Source organism: Gopherus flavomarginatus, chromosome 4 (genome assembly GCF_025201925.1).
Source record: "Gopherus flavomarginatus isolate rGopFla2 chromosome 4, rGopFla2.mat.asm, whole genome shotgun sequence".
Lineage (NCBI taxonomy): Eukaryota > Metazoa > Chordata > Testudines > Testudinidae > Gopherus > Gopherus flavomarginatus.
Genome location: NC_066620.1, coordinates 43,763,578 through 43,782,505, shown reverse-complemented (window position 1 = coordinate 43,782,505; position 18,928 = coordinate 43,763,578). Strand labels below are relative to the sequence as shown.

Genomic DNA, 18,928 nt, shown 5'->3' with positions numbered 1-18,928 from the left:
TATGTTAATTTAGACCAGGTCAGAATCTGGCTCTTTATCTCACTCAGGTACCCCAACACTGGAGGCACCCACAACAGACACCTTTTTAAAAAAAGGTGTCCATAGGATGGTATTAGCTGTAAGGTGTAGTATGCAGCTGTGGGTCTTCACATCCATTGTGCACCCGGAAGACATGAACAGAGCCTACCTAGAACAAAGAATATATATCACAGGCTTATGCAAGCTTTATCTGGAGGAGCCAACACTTTCTGGCTGATCATACCATACTGTCCATTACATGACAATCAGATTTACCAAATATACCACTAAAAACACCTTCTTGAGCTCTGCTGAGATTTGTAGGAAGAAAGGAACAGCTCCCTTAATTGAATAGCACCGTCAAAATAATTCTTTAAAATAATACTTTAATTCCTGCTACATTATCACTTGATTCTCAGGCATTCTGAGGAGTTATTGATTATTTAAAACCATATTTGTTGGCATCCAGATCAGCATGTCATACGTTTTTTAGGGAAATGTTATCCAGCTGAAGAGGCAGGAATTATGGGAATATCATTTGGCTATATTACCTTAAGGCAGATGGTAAGGGAAGGTTGAATAACTGCCTAAAGACACAGTAGCGTATGTTCCAGTGACTCTCCTTTATCAATTACAGTGGGTGCCCAAGGGATTTCAGTATGCTAGGACCACATCCAGCTAGAGGGGATGAAAGAAAGATCCTAGTTCGACAAGCATGATGAGAGCAGAAAGGGCTAGCGAGGCACCAGCAAATACCAACAACCAACCCCTTACTGAAGAAGAGCCTTAAATGAACTCTGGCTTAAAGGATTAATTATGTAATGGAAACTGTACAGGCTGCCCATCACTCAGTGTTTTTTGTTGTACTAGTTTGTTGGTAAGAGTGGAAAATCTGCTACAGTTGACTTAAAAATCTGAGCTGGTGAACAATAGGAGATGACTTATTTAGCATTTGTGTTTCAGACTAGGCCAAATTTGGTGCATATATACATATTTTTTTGGTGATGGTTCAAGCAGGCCAAGAAGGTATTCTTGCATGATCTAGTGAATGCCCTTCATTTAAGCTGTTATCCAGAGCCCATTAAAATCAATGGGATGACTTACAGAAGCTCCTTCAACTCTATATAAATAAATCAGATTAATACGATTTTTAATCTTCAAATGCTTCTCTTAGTTACACCTGGACAACCCCACAGAACCAAATCTTGATCACACTTATCCTAGCATATACCTGGAGTATCTATACTAGGCCAAATTCTGCTCTCAATGTAGTGTTGGTGTAACAGAGTGCAGTTTGGCCCTTGTGACTTCAACAGAAAGACTCCAGATTTATACCAGCTTGAAAGAGAGAAGAATTTGGCCTCCAGTGTAGTTTAAAGAATGCAGAGAAAGAATCAGGATATGAGATTTCAATGTTTGGAATAGACCAAAATGTTGGTAATCACTTCTAATTATTTTCTTCTTTCATGTTCTGTTTAGGTCGGCAGCTTGTCTTCTTCAAGATGGGCTCAAATCATATCGTGCCTGATCCTGACAAGATAACATATGTGAAAGTGACAGGCTGACAGCTTAAGTGGCTTAGTCTGACTTGTAAATGACAGGAGCTGTTTGTGTATAAATATAGACAGCTGTTATGTACAAGATGTCTGCGGGAGGGAGAGATAATTGCACTATTACTCATTCTAATCTAGAGTGCTAAGCAAAACTTTAAAGAACTGACCTGCATGACCAGGATGAATGTGCAATACAACATTTTCAAAATGTGATTTTAAAAACAAAACAAAAAATACAAAATGTGATACACTGTTGGAATATAAGTTGGGTTTTAAAGCAGTAGGTAACTCTAGCCTTTCTAACCAAGGTTAATAGTCTGTACATATTTGCACAGAGTTGGAAGTTCATAATTTCCATAGGAAGTCTGGGTCCTCTGCCATAATATTTATTTAGACAAGTACAATCACTACAGAGTTAATGAAGCTTATCAGTTACAAAGCTAAATATCAAATGTCATAGAAGACAATCAACATTTGTGTCAATGTTATCAGATATGCAAGACTAAAAACATTTGTAGAAATACTATGGGCCTGTCATCAATGGAACTCAGCCATATTTATAATTTCAAAAATGTAGCCAATTTTCATTTTGTTTGAAAAGTTTATGAAAACATTTTATCTTTAATTTAAGAGAGCCATATTTCAGTTGTTTAGGCCCTGATCCAGCAAAGCACTTACTCATATGCCAACTTTAAGCATGAGTAGTCCCACTGAAGCCAGGGGGATTTAAGTCCATGCTTAAGTGCTTTGCTGAATAGGGATAGCTTTAAGTATATATTTAAGTGTTTTGCTGAATCAAGGCCTTAATCACTGTCCAAAATTTTCCCTAAGGTGTTTCACTGACAGATCAGCAAAGCAATCCAGCAGTTTGAACAACATAACTTTTTGGTGAAAATCTTGCTATGGAAAACTTTTCATTTGTAGTATCCTCAAATCCTTGGTTATCTAAGGTGCTTCTTACTAGTTCTTAGAACAAATGAAATGAAAAATGAACATTAGCCTTAAATTCTATATAAATAGATGCATTTTACAGGCATAATGTGTCTAGAGAATTTGCTTTCAGTGAAAGCAATAAACTAAATGCTAAAAGTGACCAATGTCATACTGTTTTGTAGTTTGTACATTCAGAAAATTTTGTACTTTTGTTCCTTAAATTGTTTATTTTTGTAAAAAAAATAAAATTTAAAATTTGTCAATTTTTTTCTGTGCTTCACCCTAAGGCCTGAACCCTGTGAAGATATATGTAAGTTCTTAACGTAGAATATTGTAAGTCATGTGCACAAATCTTTGCAGAACTGGGATCTAAGAGAACCCAATTATGCCTTAGGATATACATGACTCCCTACTGACTTCAGTGGGAATCTGGTGTGTATATCCAAGAGCAAAGTTTGGCCCTGTATGTGTGTTTGTCTATGCTGAAATAAGTGACCTTTAGGTCGAGAGACCATGTTTCAGTAGCTTCTCTTTCTTTGTGACTTCAGTCATGTAAATATAGCTCACGAGTGTTCAAACATTTTGAATTAACTACGGATTAGAATAGAATCTGAAGTAATTAATCATAGGACTAAATTCTGTTTTTCCTCACTGGGCTCTGCTCAGGGCAGTGTGGGAGAGGGAGGAAGGGAGCTGCATCAGCGAAGCAGTTCTCTCAGCTTTCTGACTATGCAGGAGAGGATGTTCTTGGGGCAGCACATTCAGCAACAGTCCTTACTTCACTGCAGTTTCTCAGAGATCACTGATACTGTAATAATGTCTCACGAATTACTAAAATGACATGCTATAATTCGCTGATTAGCATTTTAGCTGCTGCAATAAGTGATTGTATAATTTGGAGTCCCTCATTCATTTAATGGTGATAAACACAGTAAGGAATCCTTTAAATTCATTACACATCACACCAACACATACTGTACTTCAGTGTACAGATCATTGAAGTGATACACCTTATTGGCATTGAGGTATCAGGACATACTTTGAAAGCCTTTAACCCTGGTTGTGTGCCTTCATATTAAACATTATATAAAATACTTGGCATTTTAAAAAAAGTAATGTCTTTTATAAATGGTTGTTTAATTAGCCATTTTACTACATAAAAAAATATCCAACAGTTTTTTAAATTTCAAGGGGAAAAAAAGATATTCAGAGGCTAATGATCAGGATAATTTCATTCTACCCTTTCAAGTTTTCCTAAAAACATCTGAAACTGAAAACCAAAAACCATACTGCCCTGTGGAAACTGAAAAACTGCCAAAACAATTCTCACCAGAAGTTGCAAAAAGAAAGAAACGTAGCTTTGAGCCAAAAGACTGGATGACAAATTTCAGTGGTCATCAATTTTATATGGACCATTTGATAACTCTTTGAAAATAAGGGTTTCCTATGGAAATGCTGATAGAATCTTAACAAGAGGAGAACTTTAGTACAGTAAATAGTTCTAATAGCTGGAATAACCACTAGTAACAGAAGTATATTTACTATCTAGGGCAATGTGTCTTTGGCAGCTTAAGATCTGATTCAGCAAATGCTCAGACTGGTTCTTGTGGCATTTATTATTTATTTGATGTATGCAGTTCAGTCGAGCCAAGCCACGATGTTCAAGGCATGAAGACCTCCAGGAAGTGGAGTCATTTTGCAGTCCTCAATCCTGTGTCATGGTTTGTGGCTGCCCACATTGACACTGACTGTCTCTAGAATGCTACTGAAATTCTGCTGCAGCACAAATTATGTCCGGTACGAAACTGGTTCAGAAGACTGCTTTGCCTTTGCCGTAAATCAAACTCAGGTAGATGATGGGTAGGGTCTGAAACAAGATAATTTTGTATCACTTTCTCTGTGGACCATGAAGCTCACCATGCGTCCCCTACCTTAAATCCCTCACCTGTTAAACTTACCCACAGTGGGCAATGTGAGGGCTGACTATAATGTAGTGGATAGTTGTGGCATGGAAACCCACAGTAGAAGAAGACTCACAAAAGCAATTTGGCAGGTTTGATCCAATCAGACCCTTCTAGACTTGGAGCAGCAATCATATACAATTTCTTTGTGGAAAAAGGTATTTTTATATTTTCTTTGAAAGGTTGGACTGTTTCTTACATTTCCCTGGCATCGTCAAACTGCTTCCTGCAGCTCAGAAGCAGGAAAAGGAAAGATGACACCAACTAGGCTCTACGTGGTTGATCCTTGGTATTAAAAAAGAAATAAATCCTGAGATCTGAATAGAGATTTACTCAGTGCAAATCCAACAGACTGCATATGAAATGAACTGCCAACAATGTACTGAATGGGCCTGGGGGAAGTGAGATCTATCAAATAGTGAGCATTGCTGACAAAAGGCTCTATCTGATCATTTGTATAAAACTGACAAGGCGTAAGGAAGGCCTGATGACTCTTGGAAAGGCTTGAAAGTTTAGGGGTCTGTTAAGATCTGCCCATGGTCCCTTTGCTACAGGAGCTAACACAGGAAACTACAGGCTAGAAGCGATTACTTAGCAGCTAGCTTTACTCCTGCCAGACACTGATTGACAGGCATTAAAAGGGATGGAGTAGAAGCCTATCTGAATGAACCTGAATAAGCAGTTGGTGAAATACTGTTACTACCCAGGGAGGAAAAACAAAGGGGATACACTAGGGGAATCCAGTGACAAAAAGACTAGAGGAAGCCCTGAGACAGAGAAAATCACTAGTCAATCCTACAAAAATTATGAGATTTAAAAAAAAATTCTCATTTTTCTTTGTTGGCTGGCTTCTGAGGGAGCCCTTGGGTCATATTACCAAGCTTTTCTCCACTACCAGAAGGAACAGAAATTACCTTTTCTAAAAATGAACATTGAAGTTCTTACATAAATCCACAGCTCCTTGAGTCAGCTAAGAAAAAACACCAAATATAATGAAAATTGCAATACAAAGCATGAGAACCAGCAGTAGATACAGAGGTACTCACATTTGAGTCCAGATACTCCTTCCCTGTGTCTTGTACAATGAAGAAATAAGTAAAACTGGTCAAAAATTGGGGAAAAATCTTCATGAATATTTTCTTGGAAAATGGTCATTTTTTTTGGCCAAAATTTGAAATTCTAATGAGAAAACTGAGTTGTTTTTTTTAAATAAATTTTTGATAAAATACTTTATACCGTGTCAAACATCTGTGGAAACAAGAAGAGGCGGATTGGGAAGGGGAGGGGGAATCCAGGAAAGGGGCTCTCTCTTACAAAGTGTATCACAAAGTGTCTCTGGAAAAGCGAGAGAACCCCAGATTAATGAAAAACAGAACATTATGAAATACTGTTAAAAATGAATGTATATGCAAACTTAGTGGACTCTTTGGTAATTGGAATGTATCAAGAATGTGTTTTGTTTGTTTGTTTGTTTTTTATTTTCACATCTTCTAAGCGACAGCAATAGTGATTCGGTAGGCATGAGCCAATTTCCATTTTTGTAATTGCAGCATAGGGTCCAGTGCCACTTACAGCTTTCACTGTGTGGTCAGGTGCTCCGCCCTCCCTTAGACAGACATAGAACTTGAAATCTCTGTTTTCAGGTCTATCTTTTGTAGCCTTTCAAGTCCTGTATTTTTATTTTCATCTAATTGATTTTCAGTCTTTTAGGAGATGCATGTGACAGAGTGTCGGGGGAAAAACACCCAATCCCATTGTCCCTTCATTGTATTAGCAGTTGCTCTAGGTCAGTAGCTGCGCCGTTACCAAAGGGGAAAGTAACTAAATTAAAAAGACATCACCCTTGTTTTGAAATTACCTTTGATTTAAAGCCACAGGGGAAATAACTTATTTAATGGAAGCTACATTCTGTAAACAAATAGGCATGTTTAGCAACTGGCTGTGAGGCTACCGGGGAAGAAGAAAATTTCAATTCACCACTTGAGATGTTAGCGCCTGAATCTGATTTTATCTATCTGGGTTTATTGGTGTAACTCCATTGATTCCTGATTTTACATCTGTGTAACAGATCAGAATCATGCTCTTAGAGTTCAGAGTGGTCATATTTTAAGATCTAAATAAAATCTTTTTCTTGACTGCAAATGTTTTGACCATGTAAATGAGACAAAAATGCATTGTGTCTCTCCATCATAGTTCTTGGTGATCCTGTGGGATTCAACAACTGACTGACAAAACAAATTAATGAAGATAGCTTTCTTTTTGGTTTTAAGTTGGACTTTGCCAAATCTGTTTATGAAAAAAATAGAAGTCTCCCACTTTGCTTTGCTTTGTGTAAAGAAAGCAGGGGATAGGTATTTTTTTCCTCACTTTTTTTTTAACAAATAAATATAATTCCTCTATGTTATTCATTTGCTGACTAATTTCAAGTACATTCTAATGACAATTGCCAGTTCTCAATATTTAAAAGAACCTGCTACACATGTAGATAATAGCACTAATTGGCATTTATGAAATACAGATTTTCTGTAAATATACCAAATGGAATGTGTGCCAACTAATCAGACAGTTGGGTGGCCAGTGCCAATTTTAGAAGTGCATGTGCATAACATTTTGTACAAGACTTTGGCTTTGAGGGGTTATGACCTGTTAGAAACCCTCATCTCCGCCTCAATGACTGGAGATCTCCTCTCACTCTTGAGAACATTAGTGTTACTATGCTGACACTTTGTCCAAAACTTGAATAATATCTAACCCAAAGCTTGTTTGGGAATCAAACAGATTTCAGCAAATTTTGTTTGGGTGTTTCTGATTTCTATTCCTAGATGGGATTGGGAGTGAAAGTTCTGAAATAGAGGCAACATGTTATCATAAACAGATAGCTAAGGGTTAATGTTCTTTTACCTGTAAAGGGTTAACACCTGAAACACCTGACCAGAGGACCAATCAGGAAGCAAGACTTTTTCAAATCTGGGTGGAGGGAAGTTTTGGGTGTGAGTTCTTTGTTCTTTGTCTTGGGTCTGACCCTCTCGGCTCTGAGAGTGATTTTTCTACCTCCAGGCTTTCTAATCTTCTGTTTCCAGGTTGTAAGTACAAGGATAGTAAGACAATAGGTTTATATTGTTTTTTTTGTATTTACATGTGTGTAGTTGCTGGAGTGTATTCTTTTTGGATAAGGCTGTTTATTCATTTTTCTTTTAAGCAATTGACCCTGTATATTGTCACCTGAATACAGAGACTATGTTTAATGTCTTTTTCTTTCTTTTTTTATATAAAGCTTTCTTTTTAAGACCTGTTGGAGTTTTTCTTTAGTGGGGACTCCAGGGAATTGAGTCTGCAGCTCACCAGGGAATTGGTGGGAGGAAGAAGTCAGGGGGAAAATCTCTTTGTGTTAGATTTACTAAGCCTGACTTTGCATACCCTCTGGGTGAGGGGGGGAGAGAGATTAGCTCTCTCGGTACTTGTGTTTCCAGGACTGGAAGCAGGAAATCTCCTAGGGTCGTCCAGGGAGGGGAGCCTGGGAGAAAGTAACAAGGAAACAAGGGGAAGGGGTTATTTCCCTTTGTTGTGAGACTCAAGGAATCTGAGTCTGGGGGTCCCCCAGGGAAGATTTTGGGGAGACCACAGTGAGCTAGGCACTGTATAATTCCTGGCTGGTGGCAGCTTTACCAGGTCCAAGCTGGTAACTAAGCTTGGAGGTTTTCATGCTAACACCCATATTTTGGACGCTAAGGTCCAGATCTAGGAAAAAATGTAATGACACATGTATTAACAGTTGCTGTGGTGGGGTATCCAAGATTCAAGTAGGCGGTGTATACTTGTGGCCAGATTCTGCCCACCTTACCCAGATTGAGTAAGTGCTCTGTGCAACACTGATATGGCCTCAGCTGGAGGACTGTGTCCAGTTCTGGGTGCTGCACTTCATGAAGGATGTGGACAAACTGGAAAGAGTCCAGAGGACAGCAACAAAAATGGTAAAAGGTTTAGATAACTTGACCTGTGAGGAAAGGTTAAAAAGACTGGGCGTGTTTAGTCCTGAGACAAGATGAGTGAGGGTCTCCCTGATAACAGCAATGGGCTTAAATTGCAGAAAGGAAAATTTAGGTTAGATATTAGGAAAAACTGTCTAACCACAAGGGTGGTTAAGATCTGGAATAGTCTTCCAAGGGAGGCTGCGGAATCCCCATCGTTTGAAGTTTTTAAAAGCAGGTTAGACAGACACTGGTCATGCAGGGTCTAGGTTTACTTAGTCCTGCCACAGTGGAGGGGGCTGGACCTAATGATTTTAGGTCTTTTCCAACTCTATATTTCTAGAGTAGTACCTTACTCTGAGTGTAATCTCATTGTTTTCATGGGGGCTACTTGTGGAGTACAGTGTTACCATTGTGTCAGCTGTGGAAAGATATTATACTTAATGTTGCCAACTCCCATGATTTTGATATTGGGTTTTTCTTAAAGCTCCAATTCCTGGAGTCATGTGTGAACAAAAAGCTGCTACGTGTTCGTAACTACTAACCAGTGTGGCTACAAGAGCCATAAGTGATGCAATTCAACAGCAGCTCCACTTGTGAGGTATTGTGTATTGATGCTATATAACACTTGTACTCAGTGTGCGAGCACTGTCCTACTAGAATTAACTTTAGTCACATGAAACTCACTCACAAGGTGGATGTGGGTGCTGAAATCCCAACTGCTACAAGATGACAAAGCTCCAAAAAGGAGATATAGAAAGAACAGGGGCATAGAAAAGGAGGCATAAGAAGAAATACATGGGTCAGACTCAGACCTGAACAGAGAGAGCGCTGGCATAGCAAATGCTTGCACCATGTGCCAAACTGCTTGTGGCTGTACAATGACAATACCCAATCCACTCTGAGTATCCGGAAAGAATTAACTCTTAATTCCCTGAAGCCAAATCAGAACACAACACAGCCCATAGCCTTCCCTCCCAGCTGTCAACTTCTCAAGAATTTCCTTGGTTCTCTTCACTGCCTAGAGCTAGAGTCTTCCAATTCCTGATTACCAGTGAGCCCCAAACTCTAGGCGTTTGATACCTTTTGCATACAAACAGGACAATACTCAGTTAATGATTCTGACTGACTGCTCAGTCATCTTTCAAGTCTTCATTCTCAGGTCAGATTGTGTTTCATCCCAAAATTGCATAGAAAAATGCCCTCCAGTTGCCCACTTTATGCCCAAATTATGCTAGAATAAACTTTTAAACAGCTAGAGATATAAAGAACTAAACTCCAAATCATATACAACTAACAACCCAAATAAAATAGCCATAAACTATGGTAAAAATTACATATCCTTTAACACAAAGCAAGATTACCTGGCATCACCAGCTAATGCCATTGACAGATTCTTATTTAAACCTAGCTTCTGGAGCCTTGACAGGCACTATTCCAGCATGGGTCCCCTGCCTTCTGAGCAAAGCTAACTTTCTTCTGAATAAATCATAGCTATTTGAGCAGTATAAGTCTTTGTCCCCCCTCTGGTGGCTGGTCAATATAAGAGGTCACTTAGTGTGCCACAGTAGCTAGTTAAAAAGCTTAGTGCTTAGCTCAACAGGTAGAAACTCATGCTTTGAGTGCTGTATGTCTCTGGTTCAAACATCACTGATGGTTAAGACTGACTACATTAGCATAGATGCTCATCCTCATAAAGCTTCAGCTACCATGCACTGACCTAACTGGGTCCTCACACTTTTTTTTTCTGCTTAATATTTAGTGTAATGGACAAAATATAAACACATTATAAAATGTTCAGTTGCCATTACATCTCTGAGCTATTCAGACTCAGAGTGATAAGATTTCATATCACTGTGGAGCAGAAAATTTGGGGGCTGTATGACGGGGGAGGATGGAGGAGGGAATAGCAACTTTGCTATTTTTTCTATATTGGACACCATCTGTATTTTATTCAAATAGGGTTATATATTTTGTGAAAATAAAAAACAGCCTCATGACTCAGTGTGTGCATGGCAGTCCCTTGAATGTCTATAATGGGAAACATGTTTTAGGTTGGAAGTTGCAAAGGGAAATCAAATGTTTGAAGTGTCAGAGTTGGAGAAATATAAAATATGCCTGACACCAGAGCGATTGAAGCCAAAAGGAATAAATCATCATCTCAGGAAAGAAAAACCCCACCAAGCTCCTGGCTGTAACATGCATTTTCCTACACTCAAATAAAATTACATCCAACCTGATAATTTAACCAGACTTGTCAATAAGAACTGATGGATTCAGCAGATACTATCACGGCATGCTCCAGAGTAGACTTCAAAAGCCTCTAGTATGCTAGCCAAAAATTTGAAATGGAACGTTAAATATTAGGGCTGAAGTAAAATATCTCATTTTGCAGAACATTTGACTAAAGTAATTAATGGCAATTTAGTAGTTTAGTCCCAATGTAATGTCTTGCCTAAGCTGTTATATAAGTGTCTGCTTAAGTAGGGCAACCAGAGCATCCAAGGAGGAACTTGAGCAGAACTCTGAGGTTGTACTAATAAGCGTTTGAATGTGTGCTCATTTTTGTTATGCACTTTGCCGTGATTCTGGTTGAATTTTCACTCATTTTTGGTTCTCATTATGCTCGTTATCAGAAAGATGATTTACTATAGGTTTTACACCTAAGGTTGCATGCTTTGTGAATGGTACTGCTACAGACTGTGTTCTGGTTTGAGCCGTATCTAACGCTACTTGAAATAATTAGAGCAGTTCAGTGAGGAAATGAAAATACTCCCTTTAAACTGTAAATTCACATGCTATAATTTGGCCAGGCCAGTGGTTTCCTTTTGCTGTTTAATAAACATTGATATTACTTTTTTTCAAAAGGAAACAGCTCCTTGCATGTCAAGCCAAGGTCTAATCTTTATTTGTTTAAAGAATAAGCTTGTGCAGTCGTATTCTCCACTGTGTCCAGCTTAGGGTGTGTGCAGCTGCACAGTTGGAAAGGGAGCTCATGATTCTTTCATTGACTCTGGCCCATGGTCTGGGGTAGAGCAGCCTGGGGGAATTAGCTGAAGCATGTTGGCTTTCTGTGATTCCCTAGGGACCATATGCCAGAATGCATCATGCTCCAGCCACCTCTCCTCACCTTGACTCCCAGCCCCTATCCCGCCATGACACAGAGCATGGCAGGCAGCTCTGCCATTTCTGGGCCTCCTGGGCACTTCTTCATGCTGGGAGCATCCACAGCAAGGCAATTCAGGGAGCTTCAGGTCCTTTGGTGCCAGTCCAGGACCCAAAAAGGAGTAGAGAGGGGTTGAGAATCTGGCCCAATATAGGTTTTATTTTGTCCGATCAAAAATGCATCAATCAGTCAGAAAACTGAATCACTGTTATGCTCTGATAAGATCTGAACGAATGTATTTTAGACAGACACTAGCTTACTTGTTCATTTCACTTTCAAACCCCCCCCACCATATGTTTATAGATAAGCCCGTTCTCTGATTGGCTACAGCACACAATAAGCCTCTTTTACTAATCAGCGAGCATGAAACTGTTCAATAGTGATACAGGGCCAGAGTCTGGTTCCTCTTCTCCCACTGGGTAGCACCTGGCTTTAGAGGAGCCACTTGTGGAGTAACACGAGGAAAGGTATCGGAATCATGCCCACAGAGAGAACCTGTCACTCTACTGTACCAGGGAAATTATTAAATCAACATAAGTCACTAAGTATAAGAGAATCAAAGTCACTTCACTCCAAAGGGGTCACAGGACCAGCATCCCCTGCTTTGAAAATAAATGCCTTAGCTTTGCCTCGCTATTTATATAGCAGCAGGAGACCATTATCCTATGACAGTGCAATGCTCTATTGACATGATCTCCTAATTAAATCTACAAATGGAACTCATCTTTTTGTGTTTCCAGTATTTTTTTTCCCTGCAAAGTACTTTCAATATTTGTTTGTTCGCTGGCCAGAAATCTATTCCAAGGGAAGTTAGAGACAGTGTTCAGCTTAGAACTTTCATATTAGCACACGGACCCAATACAGGATGGTAAAAAACATGCATTTAATAAAGGGGCATCTCCGAGACAGATGGGCTTTTTCATTGGAGAATAAGTCAAACTTCTTTCAGTGGATGGCACTGATAGATTCAGGCTGGTATTTTCTGTCACCCTTCCTTTGAAAATCTGTATTTGGACAAGTTTCTTGAAGTAAATATTTAAATCAATACTCACCAATCAGAAAGAAATCAATAGTAGTACATTTGTTTCCATATAAATTATTATGTAGATATGGGATCAAGCATCTGTACTCGGTTTGTGAATAACCTCCAAGTTCCACGGGGCTCACTCCATCTCTGTCATGTAAAGACTGCCCCCACAACTCAATTTGGCCCATACTTCAGCCCCTTGCCCCAAATCTTAGGCACTTATATGTCCCCCCACTACTGTAGTATCTTGGCACCTAGTAATCTTTAATGTATTTATCCTCACAGCAGAGTGTGAGGTAGGGCAATACTGTTATCCCTGCTTTACAGATGAGGAACTGAGATTCAGAGATATTAAGTCACTTGCCCAAGGACACATAGGAAGTCTGGGACAAAGCAAGAAGTCCCAGTTAAGGCCCTAGCCTCTGGATCAGCCGTCCTCTCATATTCCTAGACTCATGGATTTCAAGGCCAGAAGGACCACTGTGATCCTCTAGTCTGACTTGCTGTATAAAACACAGGAGTACAATGTTTATTATGCATTAAATGATGAAACTACTTCTCTCTTCCCTCAATTAACTACTGCCTTCCCCATTCCCTGTGACTTCAAAAAGGTCACGTACTCACTCCTGAGTATCCATCATAGACACCTCTCTAGCACTAAGGACCTTCTAGAGGGGTGCAGCAAGTCTGGTGGTCTTGCTGCTGGGCTTTTCATTCACAATATGAATGGCTGGAGGGAGTTCCATTCAAATGTTGAGTGCTTTAAATGCTGGTGCATAATGCACTTCTCTCTGAACTAGGAAACCCCACAGTCAAAGGAGTTTAGTTGGGAGAGGTTTTCAAGACGGGGTTAGTGTGGGTGTATAATCTCACTGGTGGAAGGGACTTTGCTCCAAATCAAGTGGTTTCAAACTTTTTCAGAAAGTTTACCATATGTTAATAATATAAGGGTCACCTTGAGAATCACCTCTCCTCTCATTCATGACAGCACAGGCCACCCTCCCTCTCCTATTCACAATTGCATACTATTCCTGTGGTGATTAGAGCAATTGCTTTAATGAAAAAATTAAATTAGGAATGTATTTGATGTTTGTTTAGCTGCCTTTTGATGTGAACTAACTGATGCAAATAAGGAGGAGTTTTCCAGGAACCACCAGTAAGTGCTTTTTGGACCACATTTGCCGTACACAATCAAACAGCTGCGAAGGACCATACAAAGCACTGGAGACATTATCTAAGGTCGTCTACAAAGTGCAAGTAGAGAAGTAAAAGTTTCTCTTTTCTATTGGTCTTACAACTCTTGGTCTATAGGGTATAATGAAGCGTCACTTGCTGACACCACTGTATATGTTGGCTGAACATGGTAAAGAACAATCAGTGATACAATGTTTAAACTCTAACCTGTACCGTTTGCCAGTGGAAATATACATGGGAGGGAGAGGGAAAGATTAATCCTTGTTCATGTATTTTTCCAGTTCTGTAATATAAGGTGTCACGTGAAGTTGGCAACTCTATGTGGAACAAGTACGTACCTTATGGTTATAAAAAGGTTATTCCTTTAAAAAAAAACTTTCAAAACTTCCTTTACTCCAAGACATTAAGAATAATTTTCAGTTTAGATACATAATACCTTAAATATAATCAGTACATACATTTTGAAGTGATTATGATGACTAGTGGACTACTGGCTCTTGGTAAAGCTATTAGGTGTACATCAAACCAGGGAATGCCTGTAAAACTCTATGCACCTCTTTCACCCTCTGCCAGTTGGCAGCCCTGTGCCCTAGATATACATACAAATAGCTTACATGTACACAGGATTTTTCATCTACAAGGATTCCCAAAGCTCTTTATAGCTTGTACACAGCATATAAGGATCATTTGTCCACCATAGAAATTCAGCTATTCTTTGGTCTGGCTAAGCAGACCTTCTGTACCAGCAACGCTACACAAATAGGTTATTTTTCACTTGCTATAAACTTTCTAAACCGAGACTGCAGGGGAAATTTTATATAAGCAAGAATGTACTTAACCAAGCTGGAATTTGCCAGGATATTGGCAAACACCCTCACAGTTCCCAGTATTTTAAAGCACTTACTGATCCTCAGAGGAAAGGTGTTACATGTGTGTAAAGTGTTATCGCTTTTCTCATTCTGACAAATGCCAGGGAATCATTTGATCACCAGGAATGTGAGTGGCCAGGGCCTCAGATCTCTTTCAAAATGTGGCACCTGCAGCAGTGCAGTTCCCTTTTCCACATTATGCTGGGGGCATTGGTTCAAAACAGGATGATTCATCCACACTGTTTAATTTTCACCTAGCAACTAGAATTCCTCTGGAGGTCTCCTATCCACGTAGAGACCAGGTCCAACCCTGCTTAGGCCAAATTGGGCCATTTAGCCACTGGCTGAGATAAGGAATTGGTGCCGAGCTATGCGGTTCCATTAGGAATTCAGGGAGGAATAGTGCCTCAAAGAGGCATAACCTCCCTGTGAGCAACCAGGTGTGCCAGGCAACTTCATAGGCTACACTGTTCTTTGAAATCATGCAGCCCAATTCCCCTGGTGCAGCTGGCCTGAGCTACGGGCCAGAGGAGAGAGGAAAGACAGTGTCATAGCCTCATCACCTCCATGCCTATCTCTGCCTCCTTGAAGGCACCATTCTGCCCTCAGTGCAGGAAGTACAATTGTGATGGCTCCGTCTGCAGGCCACACAAGGTACTGCAGGTCTGCACAATTGTTTTAGTGCCTGTCATCTGACTCCTAAATTTGTGGGACGTGATGAGATCACAATCCATGGTGGCACATCACCCATCATATCTTACCTATGACCGACCAGAACTGGAGTCTTTAGAGTGCATCTCCAGCTGTCCCTTCTAGAGAAAGAGAGTACTTGCAATATCTGTGAACTATTACATCTGCTCATTGGATTCTGCACATAAGTCTTATTGCTATCAGTACTCAGTGCATGACAGCCAAACAAGTGACTTTGAAAGCCCTAAAGGCTACTTCAACTTACCCTTCTTACTCCTTCTTTCTATTCCTTGCTGTGTAAGTTACACTCAGATTCTCCTACACATCAGTAGAGCAGGTGTTGGTAGATTTAGAGGAGCCTGGGTGAATGTAAAGGCACTGAAGTTAACTGAAAGGGGTCAAACTTACACCACCTTACCCATCACTTTGAATTTGACCTTAAGATGACAGCTCAATCCTGCATCTCTTACTCACCCTTCTCTTACCCACACAGAGTCCCATTCACTTCAGTGTGACTGCTGGTCTGAGTGAAGACCGCAGAATCAGGCCCCAAAACACCAAACTGCCCACCTGTTCTCTGCATTATCACCACCACAAATAAATATCTTTAGGAGGCTTTGTGAATGAAACCATTCAACTCCTTTCCCTTCCAACATCTAGCAATATAACTAACTTCAGTTTTTTCCTCTATACTGCCCCTCTGTAAAACAGCCATTCAGTGTAGCTCACCGAAACTGAAAATTGATGTCTAGTCTGCAATTTGAAATCCCACATTCCACCCCGGGCAACAATGGCTGAAGAGCTGAAAGGCGATGGTTTGCCTTTGCCATCTGCAGCTGAAGCTTGTCCGCTGAAATTTCAAAGGTAGAAAATGACTATGGTACAGGGCACATTTTGTCCATTAACTCACTTGCTGAGAGGAGTGAAACACTGCACTGAATGTTCATTTTTTCCCGATTGTGAAACGCTGTTTCAAGGTACGCTGCTGAAGCAGGTCAGAGAATATATTTGCATAAACTGTTTGTTAGAAACAGAAGGTTCTTTGTAAGGACTATTGAGAAACCTCATAATATACTTTTCTGTTCTTATGCGAGTCACAGTTCATTGTAAACAGTGACTAGATACACATGCTGGGTATGTTTTGTCTGCAATCAAGATTTCACAAACAATAAATTTGGAGTTCAAAAATGAATGTACCTGGAATTGGTTATTGTAATGTTAATGATTTCCCATTACTATCTGAGAGCCTGGAAGTTTAGCTACTAATACCAAGCAGTTTTGATTTAACTGAGAAAACACAATCTAAATTCGATTCTGAGATGGTCACCCTAATACCATGTTTTCCCCCTAATCAATCAGGATCAATTTTTGATCATTCAAAGTAGTGGGAAAATTCACCACCTTCCTTTTTTCTTTTTCAAATTAGCATTTCTGTAGTACAGAAGAGGAAATTCGTCCTTTACATTCAGTTGTGCATTTTAATAAATCATTTCACTTAATTTCTGTTTGTATCTCTTGACTGAACACTTCTGTCTAGAGAGGTGGCTGCAGAGATTGCTTCTGTATGATTCCACCTCTCCTTCTTCACGTTTCATTGCATTTTTCCAGTAGCTGAACTTGTGCACACTCAAGGAGGACTTCTACCACCTACATGATCACACAAACTGGGATAAGAAAGCCAGATAAGTAAAGGCAAACAAAGCCCAAGTGTGGCACACTGAACAGCCAAAGAGATTAGTGCTCATGCGATTAACATCTTTTCATGCCCCTACTCCCACTGCAAGATGGTCTTGTTTCCTTTTAATTGGACAAAACATGCTCAAGTATTTCCACATTGTGTTTCACCGTGATGAATTTTTCAGGCAGTTCCTCCATTATTTGGCAGCATCTACTGCTATTTATCAGGGATAAACATTGGAGGAGTGCTCATAAGAAACACATAGGCAAATTCACTTTTGGACAAATTTACCAGGGCAATGCTTTGCAAATAATATGTTGCTGTAAATGTACTAATTGGGGTTTTTGTAAAAAATATTGGATAATTAAATATTTTCAGTTAAAGCAGTGGCAGAAGTGACTTTATTTTGAATGAACTAGGAAACTTGTGTGGATAACATATGCCTCTGGTGTTGACTATTAATTGCTTGGACTAATAGAATACAGCCAATTACCTGCAATCATTATTATCAAGAAAAATAGTATGTTATATTTATATAACACCTTTAATCCAGGTACTTTTTCCAGACTACTGTACCGCTTTCAGGAGTCTGATTTGCCTTGTGTTCCTCAAGTTTCACCTGACTTAAAAACTACTGGATTACAAATCAGACATAAAAATACAAGTGTCACAGCACACTATTACTGAAAAATTGCTGACTGTATTGTTTTAACCATATAATTATAAAATAAATCAATTGGAATAGAAATATTGTACTTACATTGCAGTGTACCGAATATAGAACAATATAAACAAATCATTGCATGAAATTTTATTTTGTATTGACGTCGCTAGGGTTTTTTTTAATGTACCCTGTTGTAAAACTAGGCAAATGTCTAGATGAGTTGATGTACCCCCTGGAAGACCTCTGCAAACCCACAGGCGTACACATACCTCTGGTTGAGAATCATTGCTTTTAAAGCTAAGCATCTCAAGATGTTCTACCAACATTAATTTATTAGAGCCCAATCCTATAGGGTACAAAGTGCCTCCTAAGAGGTACTGAACACTATCAACTCCTAGTGAAATCAACGGGTGTCAAGGATTTTCATAATCTCTCAGGAGGGGCTGGATCAGGCTTGTAATCCTCACAATACTCCTGTTTGGTGGGCTAATTTTTCTAGCCGGTTACGTGCAGGAATTTTTGTGGAAAATAATTGAACAAGAAAGGCCATCAATTTTTTTAAAGTTAAAAAAATAGCAAGGAAAGTCAGAGGGAAGTGGTGTGAGGTGTCTACATTTAAAAATATTCTAGAACACTTTGCACTTATATAGGCCTTGATTCAGCAAAGCACATAAGAACAGCCATATTGGGTCAGATCAAAGGTCCATCTAGCCCAGTATCCTGTCTTCTGACAGTGGCCAATGCCAGGTGCCCTAGATGGAATGAACAGAACAGGTAATCATCAAGTGATCCATCCACATGCTTAACTTTAAGCACATAAGTAGTCTAAATGAAGCCATTGGCACTACACATGTGCTTAAATTTAAGCATGTGATCAGGTTTGCTAGATCAGAGTCATAGGCCTGGTCTACACTACGCATTTTTACCAAATTTAGCAGCGTTAAACCGAATTAACCCTCCACTCATCCACACAATGAAGCCCTTTATTTCGATATAAAGGGCTCTTAATACCGATATCTGTACTCCTCCCTGACGAGGGGAGTAGTGCTGAGATCGGTATTGCCATGTCTGATTAAGGTTAGCGTGGCCGCAATTCGATGGTATTGGCCTCCGGGCACTATCCCACAGTGCACTATTGTGACTGCTCTGGACAGCAGTCTGAACTCAGATGCACTGGTCAGGTAGACAGGAAAAGCCCCGCTAACTT

The 18,928-nt window shown here is 39.7% G+C and overlaps 2 protein-coding genes across 2 annotated transcripts in view; both read left to right on the top strand.

Annotated features, from left to right (window-relative positions):
* PKDCC (protein kinase domain containing, cytoplasmic) overlaps window positions 1–2,172 on the top strand; it is a 48,448-nt gene extending 46,276 nt beyond the window's left edge. The window contains exon 7 of the mRNA XM_050951875.1: window positions 1,498–2,172. Within this exon, the coding sequence (XP_050807832.1) occupies window positions 1,498–1,583 (86 nt within the window). The 3' untranslated portion in view covers window positions 1,584–2,172. The remainder of the gene's footprint in view (window positions 1–1,497) is intronic.
* Window positions 1–18,928, top strand: part of LOC127049826 (uncharacterized) — a 459,120-nt gene that overhangs the window by 97,024 nt on the left and 343,168 nt on the right. The window lies entirely within an intron of this gene.